Raw genomic sequence first — 18,802 nt, 5'->3', positions numbered from 1 at the left:
GTCGCCTTGTTCAACCTCAACTGGGAACTTGCATAATAACACAAGTTAAAATTTTCACCACTTTACACATTTGCAAAATGACCATGAAAGGGCCACAAGTATTGATCTGGGGTTACAAATAAATTTTAGTGAGTAGGCAAATTCACAAATACCAAATCTGCAAATAATTAGCATTAATTGTATAGTAAATCCAAAAGGCAAGCTTCTCCATTTTAGGAGGTAGTTTGCTACTTACTGTAGTAAATAGCAGAGCTTCCCAAAGGATATATCACAAATGTTTTACTTAGGAACTGAAAATGGAAATCCTCCGTCCTCAGGGGAGCACCTGGGCTGCTTGTAAGTAGAATCAAAATTTGCATTTTAATGATAAGAAACTATATGCATTGGGCTTTACAGTTTACACATTTCTGCTTTATGAAAAGAGGTTGGAAAGCCCTAGTCTATAGCATGGTGTAAAAGCACTATCTTCCGAATTAAATAGATATGGTCAAATCCTGGTTCTTCTTTCTAGCTGGGTGAACTTGGACTTACCTCTGATATCATGAAAATAAGACTACTCGCCCCTAATTCAATGGGATAATGTGTTTAAGGTGCTTGGCACATTACCTGGCACAAGATAAGCACAGATAACCAAACTCTTGTGGATTAGATTAGTTGATAGCCTAGACATTTCCTTGTTTATTACATAGACTAGTAGCCCTGCACATGAATTCGTGCACCAGTAGCTCTCTGCGGGGCCTGGCCGCTCCGCACCCGCTGCCCAGAGGCTCTCCATGACCCAGAGGCCCATCCGCAGCCGGGGTGGAACGCTTGCCTCATCGCCGCAGCGATGAAGCAAGCATTCTGCCAGGCCACTCACCACCCCCACCCCCCAGGACTGGGGGATTCTGGTGGGGCTGAGAGGACTGGGCATCACCATCTTATGGCTATTGGTGCTGCCATCTTTGTGAAGGAGTGATGGTTAATTTGCATATTACCCTTTTATTAGATAAGATGCTCTATATCCTCTGAGCAGACCACAAAGTGCACTAAAAGGAACCCACAGAAAGGCACTGCTGTGAATGGGTGAAGGGGTGTCCAGATTATTGCAGCGCATTACCCCAGCCCACAGAGACCTTGGTCTACTAAGGGTTGTCAATGAAGTTTATTCTGTTTACATTTCAGGAATAGAATGCCTGCACATGTTCAAAGTGCCCAGGTTTCCACCAAAAGTGGTCAGGAAACAAGCAGTCTCCCCAGCAGAATTTCTTCTGAAACCAAGTGCAAAGGGAAAAGATGAGAATAAGGAGTATCTTCTATACCGAAACACCTTCCTAAAATTGAAGGGTGTCTTTCAGCCTTCACCTCTCCCTTTCATCCAAAAGACCCCAGCCAGCAAGCGGTCCTTCAGGTAACCAGCCTCATTTGTCTTAATAATTCACAGTCAGCTTATGTTTGAAAAAGCTTTTGGTGAAAGTCTCCTTCAGTCCACCAACAAACACTGAGCAAGGCATGCTGTTAGGTTGCTTCACACCACAGTTCTTTCTGAGCAGGCTGGGTTAAGGTGTTGACACTCACGTGCTATCAGTGAAAAATCTTTCCTAAAACTGATTCAGACTTACATGCCTAGATTCAAGCATTTGAGCTCGCTCCACCTGCTTCCTAAGAGGCTACCAATTTAGCAGAGGAATTTGAATCAATCAGGAATCAAGGCTTTTAGTTTGTTTGCATCACTTCAGTGAAACACCTGCTTAAAAGCTGACTCTAAGCCCTGGCCAGTAATCAGAGCATCCCTCCCTATATGCAAGGTTGCTGGTTCAATCCCAGTCAGGGCACATAGAAGAAGCAACCAATGAATGCATAAAGTAAGTGGGACAATAAATCAATGTTTCTCTCTCTCTCTCTCTCTAAAAGTTAATAAAAATATTTTTAAAAGATTCTAAACATACTTGTTTTTAAGTACTGTTTAATTTGCTTTATTATTTTTATTTTGTCTATATTGAATCCATCTATTGAGGATTAGTTTTGTGTTTCGTCTTTCTTAGAGTTAGCTTTTTCTACGTATTTTGGAATTTTGGATTCTGGGCTCATTTTGAGTGGAAGATTTTTCCTCTTTCTTCATATGGCATGTGTGTCTGCTTATCCCTCCCTCTCAAGTAATTTTTCAGTTGCCACCACCCCAAGCCCCCAGGCCTCACATTCAGAAATTTAGAACCAGGTCAAATAATGGTGGGGTGGGTGTCCTGCCCCATGAGTATTAGGAATGTTGGAGACCCAGTCCCAGGCCAGCAAGCAGCTTGGCTTAGTTCTGGTTGGGAGGCTTTGTCTGTGTTCTCCAACCTGCCTGAGCTTAAAGTGTCCTATGAGCCATGGTGTCAAGCAGGAGTAGACAGAAGCTGTTCTGGCCTCATGCAAAGAATGGTGGGAGCCCTACCCTGGGCCTTGGTTTTAATAAGTGAGCCAGGCAACATTTCCCAACACTACATCACCCTGTATTGAGAAGAGCATTTTATTCTGTTTTCCCACAATAGCCAAATTGTTATCCACTTTTGTTGTTTCTAGCTCAGGAAATAAGCAAGCTTATGGCTTTAGCCCCACTAACATATTGAGTTTCTATCCAGAGAGGTGTTCATCTTGACCTGGAAGACAGCTTTGATCTTTTCAATTGTTTTATTTTACCACTAGAGGCCGGGTGAGCGAATTCATGCAACGGTGGGGTCCCTCTGCCTGGCCTGAAATGGGCTCTCCATATCCCCCAAGGAGTCTGGATTGCGAGAGGACGGTTCTCGGGTGACTTACCCTAGAATCAGGCTCCCTCCTCTCTTCTCCCAATATTATGTCACTTTCTCTCTGTATCTGTCTCGCTTCTTTCATCTCACTTTACCCTAAGTTTGGTGGTAACTGACGACTTGTGGGCATTTAGCTGCAAAATGCAATTATTTAGCAAACAGGATTTACTTAGCCTGGAATCTAGTCAGCCTAGGACAGGATCCTGCTCAATGTCAGGCTCCCACCTAGGCCCTTCCACCCAGGCAGAGACCTGTGGCAACTGGAACCTCCTTCTTCCCACCTGAGCTGCTCCTTTCCTCCCCAGAGGTTGCCTGCTGGCACTATTGTCTGCCCTGGAAGGAGGGAAGCCATGGCTGGTTTCCCAGCTGAGAGTGGTAGCGGGAAAATTTGCTGCCTCCACTGGAAATCCATATTAAGCGGATGGGCTGGCGTGGGTGCCAGACACTGGGGCCTCAGCCAGTAGGTCATATATGTCTCATCATTTAGCTAATTGAGTCGAAAAGTTTCTGTAGGGGCCAGACCCACAACCTCTGCAATGGGCTAGAGGCCTGGTGGGGAGCCAGAACTGAAGTGGGGAGCCAATGGGCTAGAGGCTCAATGCACAGATTTGTGCAATGGTGGGGTCCCTCGGCCTGGCCTATGGGTATCAGTCTGAAACTGGCTCTCCGACATTCCCTGAGAGGTCCTGGATTGCGAGAGGGAGGTTCTCGAGTGACGTACCCCTCCTCTCTGGATGCATCACCCAAGAACCACAGCTGCCAAGTCACCACAGCTTAGCAGCTCCTGCGTTGAGCATCTGCTCCCTGGTGTTCAGTGCTCATCATAGCTACCAGTCAGCCGGTCACTTAGGCTTTTATATATATAGATTATTGCAATGTGTTGGAGATAGGAGATTTTGTGTGTGTGTGTGTGTGTGTGTGTGTGTGTGTGTGTGTGTGTATTTATGTGTATGTGTGTGTGTGAGTGGGGGTGCTCAAAGCAAGAATTTTAAATGCCTTCTTGAGCCAAAATTTATATAGAGGGTTGTGGCCTGAAACCTAACTTTTAATGATTTCACAGCACACTAGCTGCCACATTGGAATTACTCATGGATGCTCAGAATACCTCTCCAGAGGTTGTGATATTGGTTCACTCTGTGTTCACCTGAGATGGGCCCCAGGCAAGACAAAGGTGGGGATGGAGGAGTAAGTGATCATGGGGAAAACAAGAGAGTGTCACTGAGATTGGACTTCTGTTCTTTATGGGATGGAGATCAGAACCTTGATTTCAAACACACTTGATTTCTTTAATGATAACCCCTGCCTCCTGTTCTCAGAGCTCTCTGCCACTGTCCAACCACTGGCAACTGTGGTATTGTTATCTCTCTTGCTGCTCTTTATGGCTCATATTGTATATCAATCCATACATGCCAAAAATTGATTTTTATCATTGTGCTCTTTGGGATATAAGATAGCTATTTCTGGAAATAGCAATGATGCATTTGAAAAAGATAAACGAAGTGGGAGGACCTGCCCTACCAGATTTCAAAACTTTTCATGAAGCTCAGCTGGTGTGGTTTAGTGGTTGAGCATTGACTTATAAACCAGGAAGTCGAGGTTTGATTCCTGGTCAGGGCACATGCCCGGGTAGTGGGTTTGGTCCCCAGTGAGGAACATGCAGGAGGCAGCTGATCAATGATTCTCTCTCATCATTGATGTTTCTATCTCTCTCTCCCTCTCCCTTCCTCTCTGAACTCAATAAAAATATTTTTAAAAAACTTTTCATGAAGATTTAGTAGCTAAGATATTGTGGTGTTGGCACCAGGCCAGTTAGACCAATGGAACAGAATAGAGAGCCCAAATCAGATCCATACACATATGGAAGCTTGATATGCAACAGAGATAGCATTACAAACCAATGAAGAAAGAATGGCTTAATCAATGGTAGTGAGACAAGTGGCTATCTATCTAAGATTCCTACTTCCTATTATAAAGTCCCCATAGATTAAAGAGATAAATATGAAAACCCAAATAATAATAATAAAAAAGAAAGAAAACATAAGGAGAAAATATTTTTCACCTTGAAATTGAAAATAAATTGAACCAAACACACACAAAAGATACACAAACATAAAGGAGCAGGTTGATAAGTTTACATTAAAATAAAAGTCTTATGCACAAAAAAGGGAAATGTACAAAAATTTCAGTGCAAGAGTTTGTGATAGTAGGAAATTGAAAATTATCTCAATGTCCACTGATAAGTGAATGTATAAATCACTGTGGAAAACTTATTTGTTTTGACCATTCAGCATCTGAACCTACTTTCTGTGTTTGGAGACCCCCTTACCTGCCAAGGCAGAGTGCCAAAAATGTCAGATTCTTGCTTTCCCAGTCTGTCAGAAGGGAGGGCCTGGACACATAATCCAGACTCCATCACGCCAACAAGCCTGCCCAAACTTTAGGCAATGGCAGGGGCTGCCCTGACCCCCTAAGCAAGTAGGGGCAGCAGTCCCAAGTGGCTTCCAGCATTACTGCACTGGTGTCCTGGGTCAGCAGGGCCAGCAGTGCAAGATCTAGAGTCTTCCCAGCAGCCATGGCTGTGGCCTCCCCATTGGACATTTTTTTTTTTACCTAGCAGCAGAGCCTGAAAATCCTATTCTCCCACCTTTCCAAAGGTTTTCTGAGTTTCTAAATAAATTCCTTTGTTCTTGTTTGTTTGTTTAAATTAGCCAGTATTTGTTTCTGTTTCTTACAACTAAAACCTCTAACCTTGTTAGATTATGGATTATAACGTATCTATACTAATAATAGACAAATAAGTAAATTGACCGTACCTCTGTGACCCCCATAGCCAATCAGGAGTGAGCATGCAAATTAACCCATCAGGGTGGGACGCTCACTTGCCCTCCGTGTAGCTGGGGCAACATGACGGGTGTCCCCGGGGCCCCGCCCGCTTTGAGCCTGTGGCCAGCGTGTGTGCGCGCTGGTGCCAAGCAGCCGGGGTCCCGAGGACACCACTGGAATGTCCAGTCCTGTCAGCCCGGCCTGGGGGTGCCTGGAGTTTTCAGTCCTTTTGGTTTGTGCAGCCCCTAGACTGGAAGCAGAAACCAAGAGCACGGGGAGCACCAGGAATTCTGGGAATCGTAGTTCTGGTGGCAGACTTGTTGCAGGATCTCCTAGACCAGTGGTTGGCAAACTGTGGCTTGCGAGCCACATGTGGCTCTTTGCCCCTTGAGTGTGGCTCTTCCACAAAATACCACGGCCTGGGCGAGTCTATTTTGAAGAAGTTTAAGTTTAAAACATTTGGCTCTCAAGAGAAATTTCAATCGTTGTACTTTGATATTTGGCTCTGTTGACTAATGAGTTTGCCGACCACTGTCCTAGACACTAGAGCAAAGTGAGCCTGGAGCAAGTTACTGTTGTGGGTGGGGGATGGAGGGAAAGCAAAGGTGAGAGATGTAAGTAAAGTCACAGTGTCAAGGAAAAATTAAAGGGAAGATATCCTGCAACTTCTAGGAAATCTCTACCAATGGAGCAAAGAAAAAAAAAAAAAAAAGGCCTCTATTATTCTGTGAGCACCAAACCAAACTGGGTTGGGGTCTCAGACAATTTGCTCATATGATTGCAGAGACAGACAGAAACTCCCAGATTGCAGAGGGTGCAGATTGGCTGAGGGACCCCCCAGCCCCGTGCATGAATCTTTGTGCACCGGGCCCCTAGTTTATATATAACACACATAAGAATGGCATTTAATTCTTTTAGTATATTGATAAGTATTTTATTTTTTATTTTTAAAAAATATATCTTTATTGATTTCAGAGAGGAAGGGAGAGGGAGAGATAGAAACATTAATAATGAGAGAGAATCATTGATCAGCTGTCCCCTGCACAATCGGGGATCGAGCCTGCAGTCCGGGCATGTGCTCTGACCAGGAATAGAACTGTGACCTCCTGGTTCATAGGTCGCCACTTAACCACTGAGCCACCCCGGCTGAGCTTGACAAGTATTTTAATTTGTTGGCAAATAAAATTCAGTCTAGAATTAAATCTCAATGCTTTACTAAAGTAACCACTTTAGGGTATATACAATGTGAAATGCTATTTTCCTCTTTGTATTTTCATTGTGAAAAAAGGTGTGGGGGGGATTTAATCAAATTCTTAAAAATAACAATAATGATAAAAATAAAGTAGTCACTTAGGTTCTTTGGTACTTTTAAAAAGTATGTTCTTTCTGTCCTTTTAGTTCTTCAAACGCAATTTCTATCGTTACTTTTCTAGGCTTCCCTTTCCCATTGAGAGCAAGATTGGGCAGTTTGCTTCCCATCTGGCTTGTCCTGTGGTCCTAAGGAGAATGCTCTGTGGGAAGGAAGGGTTCATTTGCCGATGTAGCACTTACAGCATTCCCGAAGTGACAGACCTGGAGTATGATCACCTTATAAACAAGCAACTGGCCTCCATGGACCAGATTATTATAGTCTATGTGTTCTCGGCTAAGGAAAAGGACAAGACTATGAAGGAAGTGAACAAAGTGTACAGGGAACAGAATAAAACTAGAAACATGCCTTGTACTCAGGTGAGTGTCATGTGTATAAAGACAAAATGTGAAATAATGGTGACTTGTATGTTATATCTTAATACAGTTCCGCAGCCACACTAAGGCTCAAGGAAGGAATGCTGCCCTCCCTTCTGAGGTTTGACCTTCACGTAAGAAAGGTCACAAGTCTTAAGGGTATATAGCTTAGTGAATTTTTACATATGTATATGTCTGTATAATTACCATCCAGAGCAGGATATACTAGTAGACTATTTTCAGGCCCCAAAGAGCTTCTTGTGCCTTCTCAGTCAATAAATCACCCACAGCGCCCTAGCAGGTTTGGCTCAGTGGATAGAGTGTCGGCCTTCGGACTGAAGGGTCCCGGGTTTGATTCTTGTCAGGGGCAAATGCCTGGGTTGTGGGCTCAATCCCCAGTAGGGGGTATGTAGGAGGCAGCCAATCAGTGATTCTCTCTCATCATTGATGTTTCTCTCTCTCCCCCTCTCCCTTCCTCTCTGAAATCAATAAAAATATATTTTAAAAAATAAATAAACCACCCACCTACCCACACAAAGGTAACCAGTATTCTGACTTGTATCACCATAAGCTAGTTTTGTCTGTTCTAGGCCTTCCTATACTAGTACATGGAATCACACAGTGTGCACATTTCAAAACACACAGTACATTTTTATGCTTCCTTTGCCAGAGAATGGAAATGGTAAGTACTAGCCATGCCAATGTCTTCCAATTCTGTATCCTGGGCAGACATTACTAATCTATCATTCTTGTCAACTGAGCCTAGACTGGTCCCTAAACTCTTATTCTGATTGCACTCCAAGTAGCCTCTGCCAGTAGGTCTGAGTAGGCACTCATAAAACCTCTTCCACATGGTAGCCGTTACCCTCAACACATTTAATAAATCTTTATGTCTTATCAATTCTATCCCTGAGACATTTTTTCCTAGTCATCCCTTTTTTTCAATCCCATTGCTTCTGCTTATTTAAGGCCTTTACCATCTCCCACCTGATTTTCTCTAATAAGTTGCCTAATTTTCCTGCTTCTGGTCTTAGTCCCTCTGACATTTCCTACATGTTGCAGGGTATTATTTTTAATATCCGAATATGACTGCATCATTCTGCTTAAAACCCTCTAAGGCCTTCTCTTCAGGTCAAGTCCAAGTTCCTTACCTGACATTGAGGGCCCACTCCCACCGGGGCTCTTCCCTGCATGTTCAAGTCCCTACTCCACCTCCAGTGATAGCCCCAGGGGGGACTTTAAAGAATGCTTAGGGACCCTCAGGTCTTGTTCTCCATCAGGTTGAAGCACGTGAAAGCTGAGAGCTTGGGCCCTGTCACCCTTTGCCAAACTGTTTCCAATAAATTGCCTTTTTAGGATGTTGCCCTGAATATACCCTGAGCTTATTTTAAGGAGTGTTACATTATTTGCTACAGGCCTGGTATAACCTGTGTGAAGCCCAATGTGGAAATTGTCTCTCTGAATGAGAAGCTAGAAAGCTTTACTCCCCACGAGGATCTGGAGTGTGCCCTCTTTCCTGTCCATGAGATTTTGGTGCCCTACTGGGTTCCTCTCTTTACTTTGCCTTAAAGTATAGAACAAGCCCTAGCTGGTTTGGCTCAGCGCATAGAGCATCGGCATGTGGACTGAAGGGTCCTGGGTTTGATTCTGGTCAAGGGCACATGCCTGGGTTGCGGACTCAATCCCCAGGAGGGGGCATGCAAGAGGCAGCCGATCAGACTATTGTGCCTTCTCTCTCATCACTGATGTTTCTATCTCTCTCTCTCTCCCTTCCTCTCTAAAATCAATGGAAATATATATTTTTTTAAAGTACAGAACAACATTTTAGGCTGAATTATAACAATAGGGTAAAAAATTACTTACCACTTATCTGAAATCCATTTTTTCTTTTGGATCTAGAGCTTCTGTTTATATTGAAATTTTCTCATCATGATTTTTATAATTCATAATTTTCTCTTACACGATTCTTCCTTCAAACCACTTCAGGTGTTTTCCTTAAAAGGCAGAGTATAAACGAACAACACAACTTAAAATGTAAATTTTAACTAAGGAAACATTATTTTTTCTAGCAGAGTTGAGAGCAATCTTGCAGGGAGGTGACATGACATTTTGTAACTTTGAATGGTGAAGGGAGTCCAGGCATAACTGGCTAGAAAACCTATGCTTCCGAAAAGTAGATTCTTTTTTAGATCATAAAAAGGAAAGGAACGATCCGGGTCTGGGCAAGGCCGCGCACCCCTGGGTCTGGGTGAAGCTGGATCCGGGTCCGGGTGAGGCCGTGCGCCCCTGGATCTGGGTGAGGCTGGGTCGCGGGTCCGGGTGAGGCCGTGCGCCCCTGGGTCCGGGTGAGTCCACGCGCCCCTGGGTCCGGGTGAAGCTGGATCCCGGGTCCGGGTGAGGCTGTGCGCCCCTGGATCTGGGTGAGGCTGGGTTCCGGGTCCGGGTGAGGCTGTGCACCCCTGGATCCGGGTGAGGCTGGGTCCCAGGTCCGGGTGAGGCCACGCCCCTGGGTCCGGGTGAGGCCACGCGCCCCTGGGTCCGGGTGAAGCTGGATCCTGGGTCCGGGTGAGGCTGTGCGCCCCTGGATCCGGGTGAGGCTGGGTCCCGGGTCCGGGTGAGGCCGCGTCCCTGGGTCCGGGAGAGGCCACGCGCCCCTGGGTCCGGGTGATGCTGGGTCCCAGGTCCTGGTGAGGCCGTGCGCCCCTGAGTCCGGGTGAAGCCGCGCCCCTGGGTCCGGACGAGACCAAACCAGAGGGAGTCGGACCTGCATTACCACCATTTGTTCACCATCCAGAGCTGAAAAGTCAGTGCCGACATGTACACATAAGGAACTGGTGGACATTGAAATTGGGTCTCAAAAGAACTGTTGGTCCAGAAAGAAACTCACTACAGACTGATTCATTTGCCTGTCAGCATAACTATTATTGCTCATCTCACATTCGGTTCTTATAAGTATATTTCTAGTAACACATGATCTCACTCATCTAGGGGAAATGATGAACAACATAGACTGATGAGCAAGAACAGACCCAGAAACACGGAGGCATCAATCGGACTGTCGGGCCTCAGAGGGAGGGTAGGGGAGGGAGGGGGTAGGAGGGAGAGATCAACCAAAGGACTTGTGTGCATGCATACAAGCCTAACCAATGGTTAAGGACAACAGGGGGGTGGGGGCATCCGTGGGGAGGGGTGGGGGATGGGAATGGGGGGATGAGGACAAATATGGGACACCTTAATCAATAAAGAAATTTTAAAAATAAAAGGAAAGGAACGATCCTGTACCAGGGACACTAAAGGAATACAAATATGAATGTGGACAGTTATAAAACACAGAAAACTCACCCAAGAACTTCAGTCTCCTACAGCAGGGTTGCCTGGCATTCATTCTCTTTCATTCCACCTAACCAGGGAACCCTGGCCTCCTGCATGGTGCTGAAATTGTTGAGCTGTACTTGGAAGCTGAACAGCAGTGGGAATCACTGGACACTCTGGTGGAAGCTTCAAGGGTGTAGATAAAGCTCCTGAAAGGGTGGCCTAAGCCACAGAGGGTGTGTGGTGGGTTCTGGGAGCACGGATGTGGTAGTAGCAGCTCCACCTTCCCAGCCTGCTTTGAAGCTGGATTCCTCTGCCAATAGGCTGGGAGGATCTTGATAGCAGGATAATGTCTTATTCCAGTGCCTATCATGGACCTAGCACATGGTTAACACTTAAAACATATTTGTCAAATGAATAAATGAACCAATCAATGAGTGAATGATTCTTCAGCCTAAGGGTCGGATATGGGTATATGGTCACTGCTAATTCTTCCTTGGTCTCGTGGAAGGTGCTTCTGGGACAGTGAGTTTGTGAACTGAGCTAGGTCTCCCCTGAAGAGAGACAAGCTGAGTGAATAAGAGACCAAGGCCTAAATCAGGAGTTCAACTTCTCACTGGAGCGACAACAATACACATTAAATCCCAAGGCCTCTGCCGTCCTTGATGCAGACAGTGCACCCCCAACGACTGGCATCTAATAGACACTCAGTAAATGTTTGCTGAACTGATCAGAAATGCAAAGTCAGAATAAGATCAATAGAGCAAGTATTTATTGAGTACTTATTGTGTTGCAACCATTGTTTACCTGGAATATCATTAATTCTCAAAAGAATCCTAAGTCCTAACCGGTTTGGCTCAGTGGATAGAGCGTTGGCCTGCAGACTCAAGGGTCCCAGGTTCGATTCTGGTCAAGAGCATGTACCTTGGTTGAGGACACATCCCCAGTAGGGAGTGTGCAGGAGGCAACTGATCGATGTTTCTCTCTCATCAATGTTTCTAACTCTCTATCCTTCTCCCTTCCTCTCTATAAAAAAAAAACAATAAAACATATTTTAAAAAAAGAACTATGTCTTTAAAAAAAATAATCCTAAGTGGCTGGCTTTTCTGTATATAAATCCATTGAGCACAGGTCCATTACTAAGACACAGGACAGTCAATCACTTGTCCAGGATTCCTCGGTTAGGAAGTGGTGGGGCTGGAGTTCAGACCATGGAGCTATACTCTAGAACTCACACTCCTAAGCACCCCACCATGCCACATAGTGGTGTGGAGTAGAAAGTGGCTTAGGGAGCAAGAGTGGAATACAATGAGGGACTGGATTGGGAAGAAGTTGCCACACTTACTCCTGTGGGGGAAGGAGTTGAGGAAGAGGTTTCACATGCATTTAGTAGACACAAATAGTAGTTAAAATTATGAATTACCCAAGGAGGGTGTAAAGAGAATGAATGGCAGGAGGCAAGCTTGGAGATTTTTGTACAGTAGATATTTAGAGATCAAATAGAGAAAAAGCTGTGCCTGACAAAGACAGAGATAGAGAGGAATAGGAAGAAAACCTAAGAGTGGGGCCACAGACTCCCAGGAGAGAGTTTGAGAAGGGGAGACTTCGATAATTTCAAATGTCATAAAAAGGTCAAATAATACAAGAAACATGAAAATGTCCACTGGTGTTGGCAATACAAAGGCTATGAGGAGCTTATGAAGGCATTTCTAATGGAACGGTGGGAATAGAGTAGAACTATTGGTTCAGAGATACAAATACTGCTGAATAGAACAAAAGGTTGGTTACCTGAAATATAATGTCTTTACCACTTTTTCTTTTTTTTTTAAAGAGTCGTTTGGATTCCTTTCGATTTCTCAAATACAACATAATCTCTGCATCTAAATTTACAGGCAGCGATTATCCACTTCTGGTTCAAAGGCACAATGTCATTCCAGGAATTTTTTTGGTAGGTGCTTTGAGATATATGACCCTTTTAACCGACTGTTGTGTATGATGCTTGCATGGCTTAGAGATTATTCACAGAGTGCACAAAAGGCTAGAGAGAGTGTGGAAATAGGTCATCTCAAATCACAACCTTCTGTGGTACCCCCTTGACTAGAGGTCTTCTTATAAATGCAGGTCTTCTTATAACTGTTAGATTATCTGTATGACCAATCACTCTAATGAAGTTAAAAATTAGATACTCTATTAACACTGAGGTGGCCAAAGAATTCACCTTGTGAATTAATATGGGATTATAAGTGCTAATTTTTAATTCTTGTGTTTAAGAAGTTTATAACCTAATTAAGGAGATAAGATATAGAAGATCCATAATTTAAGACTAAATACATAGACAATAATAGTGTGGTAATTGCTAGGGGGCACATGGAGTTGGAAGGTGGAGGAGGGTATAGGGAGGGTTATTGGTGATAGATGGAGACTTGACTTGGGGTGGTGAACACACAATACAATATATAGATGTTGTGTTACAGAGTTGAACACTTGAAATCTGTATGGTTTTATTAACGAATGTCACCCCAATAAATTCAATAAAAAGGTAAAAAAGACTGAATAGAGTAACTACCATAAATGAGATAGCCTAACCTGGTAGAGAAAGCATGAACTTTGAAAACAAACAGGCTTTAGTTCAAACCTTGGTTCTACTACTTTCTTTGCTGTGTGACCATGGCCAAATCACTAAGCCTCTCTGGGCCTATTTGCTCCCTTACAAAAGAGGAAATGATAACCAATTTATAAAATTGTAAAAATTCAGTGAGATAATGTGCATAAAGCACTTATTTCAATTCTTGGCATCTCGTGAGCATTTAATAAATGTTTATTTCCTTCCACCAATTTTTCTACTCAATAAATGTTTATTGAATGTCTGCTTGGTGCCAAGCACAGTATTGGGTACCAAGGATACAAAAATAAAAAAGCTGCAGTCCTTCCTGATAAGGAGCTCCTAGTCCAATGGGGAGACTGCAACCTGAGACTTCTTGTAATATGTGAGCTGGACTCTAAAGATGGGAGGGATTTTGATAGAGGAAAGAAGAAGAAGGAGAAAGAAGTCAGGGAGAAGGGAATATTATTAGTAAAGGGGAAGGTTTGGAGCACAAGTACCCGGAGACTTGGTTTTCAGTCCTACACCATCCACTCTAACCAGCTGTATGTGTTTGGGTTAACCTCAACTGGAAGAGGAGAGGACTGGATTAGACCAATAATTTCCAACCCTGGCTGATGCCTTAGGTGCATGAAAAAAAAAAAAAAAAAGATTTCTGGGCCTCACACTAGAACAATTAAATCAGAATTTCTGTGGGTGAAACCCAGCATTCTCTCTTAAAAAATTTTTTTTAAATGTTTTAATTGATTTTTTTTTTTTAAGAGAGAAAGGGAGAGAGAGAAAAAAACACATCCATCTATTGCCTCCCACCAGGGATCAAACTTGCAACCTGCGTTTGTGCCCTGACTGGGAATCAAACTGATGACCCTTTGACCCTTTGGTGTGAGGATGAGGCCCAACCAACTGAGCCACACTGCCCAGGCCCCAGTATCCTCTTTACATCAACTTTATGGTTATATATTTTACATGCAATATAATGCACTTATATAAGTGTACAGTTCCAATGACTTGACAAATGTATACACTGGTGTAACCACCTCCACAATCAAGAGAAAATTTTGCCATCACCCCAAAAGGTTTCCTTTGGCCCTTTAGCTGTAAGACCTTCCAACCTCATCCCCAGATGATCACTGTTCTGCTTTCTGTCACCACAGATCAGATTTGCCTTTTCTAGAATTTCACCTAAAAGATTCATACCATAAGTATTCCTTTATCTGGCTATTTGGGATAGTGTTTTTATAAGGTTCCCTGGATCATTTTAATGAGAAGCAATGGACTACATGGCCTCTCAGGACCCTTCCGGCTTAAAAAATGCCATGATTTCATCTGTTAGTCTAGAGGTACTTTATTAAAGCTGCTTTTTAGGAATAACAAGTCCTACTGCTATCAGAATTTGATAATGCTAACACTAATATTTATGGAGCTTTTTCCTATGTGGCCAGGTTCTGTGCTAAATTATTCAAATGTATTTTTTTTAATCTAAATCCCCACAACCCAGGAGGTAGGTACTGATATTATCCCTGAAAGTAGAGGTGAAAACTGACACTAGAGAGATTAAGTAACCTGTGGGAGGTCAAGAAGCTAGCAAGCAGTGGGGTCAGCGTTCAAACCCAGATTTTCTCACCGTAAGCAGAGACTTTGCTTTTAATCATGAGATTCTACAAGAACGCCCACAAGGAGAAATCTCAGCTCCCACTGCTGCAGACATTCTTAAGTGATACTAGACGCTCAGGTTCCTTGTCGATGAGTTCCAGCTGGGGAAACGAGACTGTCTGAAAGGGACATTTAGCATGAAAGGCAAAGAGCCTCTTACCTTAATATAAAAAGTAAACCAGTTTATTACAAGTGTCAAATGACATTTAGACAAGAAAAAAGAGACTCAGCACAAAGGAGATGGGGCAGAGGCTAGACCTGCGCATGTCCTTTGAGATACACACTAAACAGAGAAAGCAAGGGTAGCTCATCCACTGGTTTCGCTAGAGCAGTGGTCGGCAAACCGCGGCTCGCGAGCCACATGTGGCTCTTTGGCCCCTTGAGTGTTCTAACACCACTTCTTCAAAATAGACTCGCCCAGGCCGGAAACCGACTTCTGCGCATGGGCCACGAAGTTTCAATCGCACTGTACGTGCGCGCCCGCACGTGCTATTTTGTGGAAGAGCCACACTCAAGGGGCCAAAGAGCCGCATGTGGCCCGCGAGCCGCTGGTTTGCCGACCACTGCACTAGAGTAAACCGAGTACCTTCCTCAGAATTCAATCCGAATACACACAAAAATCTATTTTCAGTCTTTAAAATACACATCCCTGTCCCTCTGAACAATGGACAATGAGTCTTATTCTGTGGTAAGGAAGTCTCCCCACAGTACCTGGCCTGGGATCAAGTATCACCCTGCTCCTGCAGGCCTGTTTGATCCTGTGAGTCTTGGCAGACTCGCTTGGCTGGTTTATAGTCTGTGCTTCCTATGAATTTACTGATGGTTAAAAAATAAAAAAGGAAAAGAAAAAGAAAGCATCAGCACAGTGGAAGCACATGAGTGTTTGTCCTCCTTAAACATAACTCATCTGTGATAGCCAAAATCAAAGGCTTGTCAGCGGAGATCCTCCCAGTTCCCCGTTAGAGAATATTAACATTTGTGATCACCTAAAATAAACAGGCTCCTGTTCAAACCCTGGCTGTCTGTGTCTGGCTGTCAAGCCAAGGGCAATGCTAAGGCCTCGACCTGCCTAGTTGTCTGTCCACTGGGTGACAGTGTTGATCCGTTCGAAATAGCAAATGTGTTTTGTCCCCGGGCCAGAAACCTCCGGGAAACACTGCACCAAATGGCCTTCTCCGGGCCTAGGGGACCGCCCTGCCTTTCTTCCTGGAGCAAGGCAGGATGATTCTGTTTTCTTAACTTGCAAGGGAAAACATAGGTGAATTGTTCCGATGTCACCATGTTGGGCTGGATTTCTCTGGGCAAAGCAGCACAGGGAATGGATGTGATTGTCCACAACAAGTGTGCCTGCATTTTTCTGGTAATTTAACAAAGGCAAAACGCTCGCAAGGAGCATGTTGAAAACTAAGTTGAAAATTTATTTCAGCTGCTTACTTTAATTGCCTTAGGATGGATCGATTCTTTCACCAAGGTGTTCACTTTTTTTTTTTAAAATCCTTACCTGAGGATATGTTGTTGTTTTCTAATTGATTTTACAGAGAGAGAAAGGGAGAGGAGAGAGAGAGGAACATCAACGCGAGAGATAAACATCGGTTGGTTGCCTCCTGTATGCAGCCCAACTGAATCCGCAACCTGGGCTAGTGCCCTGACCAGGAATCGAACCCTCGAACTTCCAGGGTACAGGACAACCTTCCAAACAACCGAGCCACACTGGCCAGGGCACCATGGTGTTCATTTTTATACAAATGGGCTAGTTTTGGGGATGTTCATTCCCCAGGACTCTGAAGAGGGGCAAGACTGACTTTGTGGAATGTTATTTACAAATTACCAGGCCATGGTTTTACATTATTCTGTCTGTTCTAACATGATCTCTGTCTTCAAATGGAGAAAAATAAGAACAAATACTATAGTAAAATTCAATGTGACCAGTGGGGTTATAGACCAGAAAGAGTTTGTCCACCTGGCACTAGCGGAGCCAAACACGAAACAGAACTACAGTAGAGAAATACTATTTTATTTATTTTTATTTTTAAATTTATTTTTGTAGTTTTATAACTTTCTTTGGCAGTCAGTAGTTAGTTCTCATGCACATTAACTGTTTGTAGGTTTTTGAAAGTGGTCACCGGTACAGAGGTAACCAACATATAGAAGATTGTTTGGGGACTCTTCATCCTCATCATGTTTTCTGGACAACCGCACCCTAATACTGTATGGGACAGACAGTCCTTATTCCTTTGGCTCAGACAGCTTTGCTGAACCTGGTGTCAGTGCTGCATCTGCAGTCCCCATCTCCTTCATGACAGATTTCTGGATCTCTTTGAGTGCCCGAGGGGCACACTTCTTGAAATCCACTCCATGGATGTGCTTGTGAATGTTGATGGTGTGTTCTCTGGTCACTACCTCGTTGATGGCAAAACAGCCCTTCTTCTCCTAACCTTCTTTCTGTGGGGAGCCATTTGCTGGGCCCAAGTTGGAAAGAAGTCGGCTGTTTTATTGATGAACTAGAGGCCCAGTGCATGATTAAATCATGCACGTGTAGGGTCCCCTAGGCCTAACCTGCCATCCAGGCCATATCCACTGCCCCGCAAAGCCTAGCACGCTCCGTGGACACTGCTAGCAGCCTGCTCCCTGCTTTTGATGGCAGGGGGTCCACTGGTGCCGGAGTGGACACACAGCTCCCCGCTTTCGATCGCGGGGGAGCTGGGTGCCTATCCGCTGGTGCACCAGGCCTTTCAGAAGCCTCCGGCGCCGCGGAGGCTTCTGAAAGGCCTAGTGCCGGAGCAGACAGGCACCCAGCTCCCCCGCTTTTGATGGTCCGCGGCGGGACGTGGGCTCGCTGCCCCAGAGGCCTCTTCTGTGCCGCAGCACAGTCATGGCGCAGACGCTGAGCTCGCGCCGCCGCTGGCGACACAAGCTCAGTGTCCCGCCGGCCCAATAGGCCACCCTGGCCCCCCCCCCCCGAGTCCTGCCCCCTCCCCCGCGCCTCCTGGCCAATCGTGGGCATAGCGAAGGTACGGTCAATTTGCATATTTGTCTATTATTAGGTAGGATGGCACCATCCAGGAGGACGGAGAACAGGAAGCTAATGCTCAAAACCCCAACTCCTTAATGGCATGTAGGTTACAGATTATATAGGGCAAAATCACAAGACACTGTGGGTTGGAGGTTCTGCAGTTTTGCTGGGAGCTGATTGGTTGGAGGTGAGGTAAGGGTAATGAATCATCTCTTAGGTCTTTGAGGACAGTTCTGAGGTCTGTTCTGGGGGCTCTCTGTCCAGTCCCATGGGAAATAGTCAGAAGCTTGTTCCACCTTGGGGCTCAGGAGTGAAATGTAACTTAGATCAAAATGTTTCTTTAGCCTGGCAGAGGTCCCAGCTACTGTCTTCTGCTGCCTTGGTGGTTGCTGATTATTCAGGGGAAAGGCTAAGTCTCTGAGGGGCATATAGAGAGAGGGATATGCTTTTTAAAGTCAAGATTTAAAACTTAATTTAACCAAAGCCCTAGGACCCTTGTTTTCAGGGGGAAACGATGGAGATAGGTTGTGATAATGCAGTAGATGACAGGGCGTGATGAAACTAGCCACATTCCCATTTTAAAAGGACAAGACAAAAAATGAGTGAGTGCTTCAGGATGCTTTAAGAGGGTTGGTTTGGGCAATTTTTTGTTCTTCTGCACTCCCTCTTTCCCAAATAAAGAGGACAATGATTCAGAATATTGGGACTCTGTTATATAATCAGTAATAAAGTCATATTAATGTGGGACTCTGTTCCAAATTCTTTTAAATCAGATGAAAGACTAACATAAGATTACCAATTTACCATAGTATTACCAATTTTACATAATATTACCAATTTACCCCAAAACTTTTTTAGTATGTAAAGTTTTTTTCTCCTTTGCTATATTTTATATTATGTAGCCTG

At 44.4% G+C, this 18,802-nt stretch overlaps 1 protein-coding gene across 1 annotated transcript in view; it reads left to right on the top strand.

Annotated features, from left to right (window-relative positions):
* The window catches only part of LOC114232675 (uncharacterized protein C3orf20-like), a 75,232-nt gene that overhangs the window by 44,972 nt on the left and 11,458 nt on the right, over positions 1–18,802 (top strand). Inside the window, exons 10-12 of the mRNA XM_028150311.2 lie at positions 1,165–1,390; positions 7,025–7,319; positions 12,460–12,576. Of these exons, the coding sequence (XP_028006112.2) occupies positions 1,165–1,390; positions 7,025–7,319; positions 12,460–12,576 (638 nt within the window). The remainder of the gene's footprint in view (positions 1–1,164; positions 1,391–7,024; positions 7,320–12,459; positions 12,577–18,802) is intronic.

The sequence above is a fragment of the Eptesicus fuscus genome, chromosome 7, assembly GCF_027574615.1.
Source record: "Eptesicus fuscus isolate TK198812 chromosome 7, DD_ASM_mEF_20220401, whole genome shotgun sequence".
Taxonomy (NCBI): Eukaryota; Metazoa; Chordata; class Mammalia; order Chiroptera; family Vespertilionidae; genus Eptesicus; species Eptesicus fuscus.
This window is presented reverse-complemented; position numbering and strand designations above follow the sequence as displayed.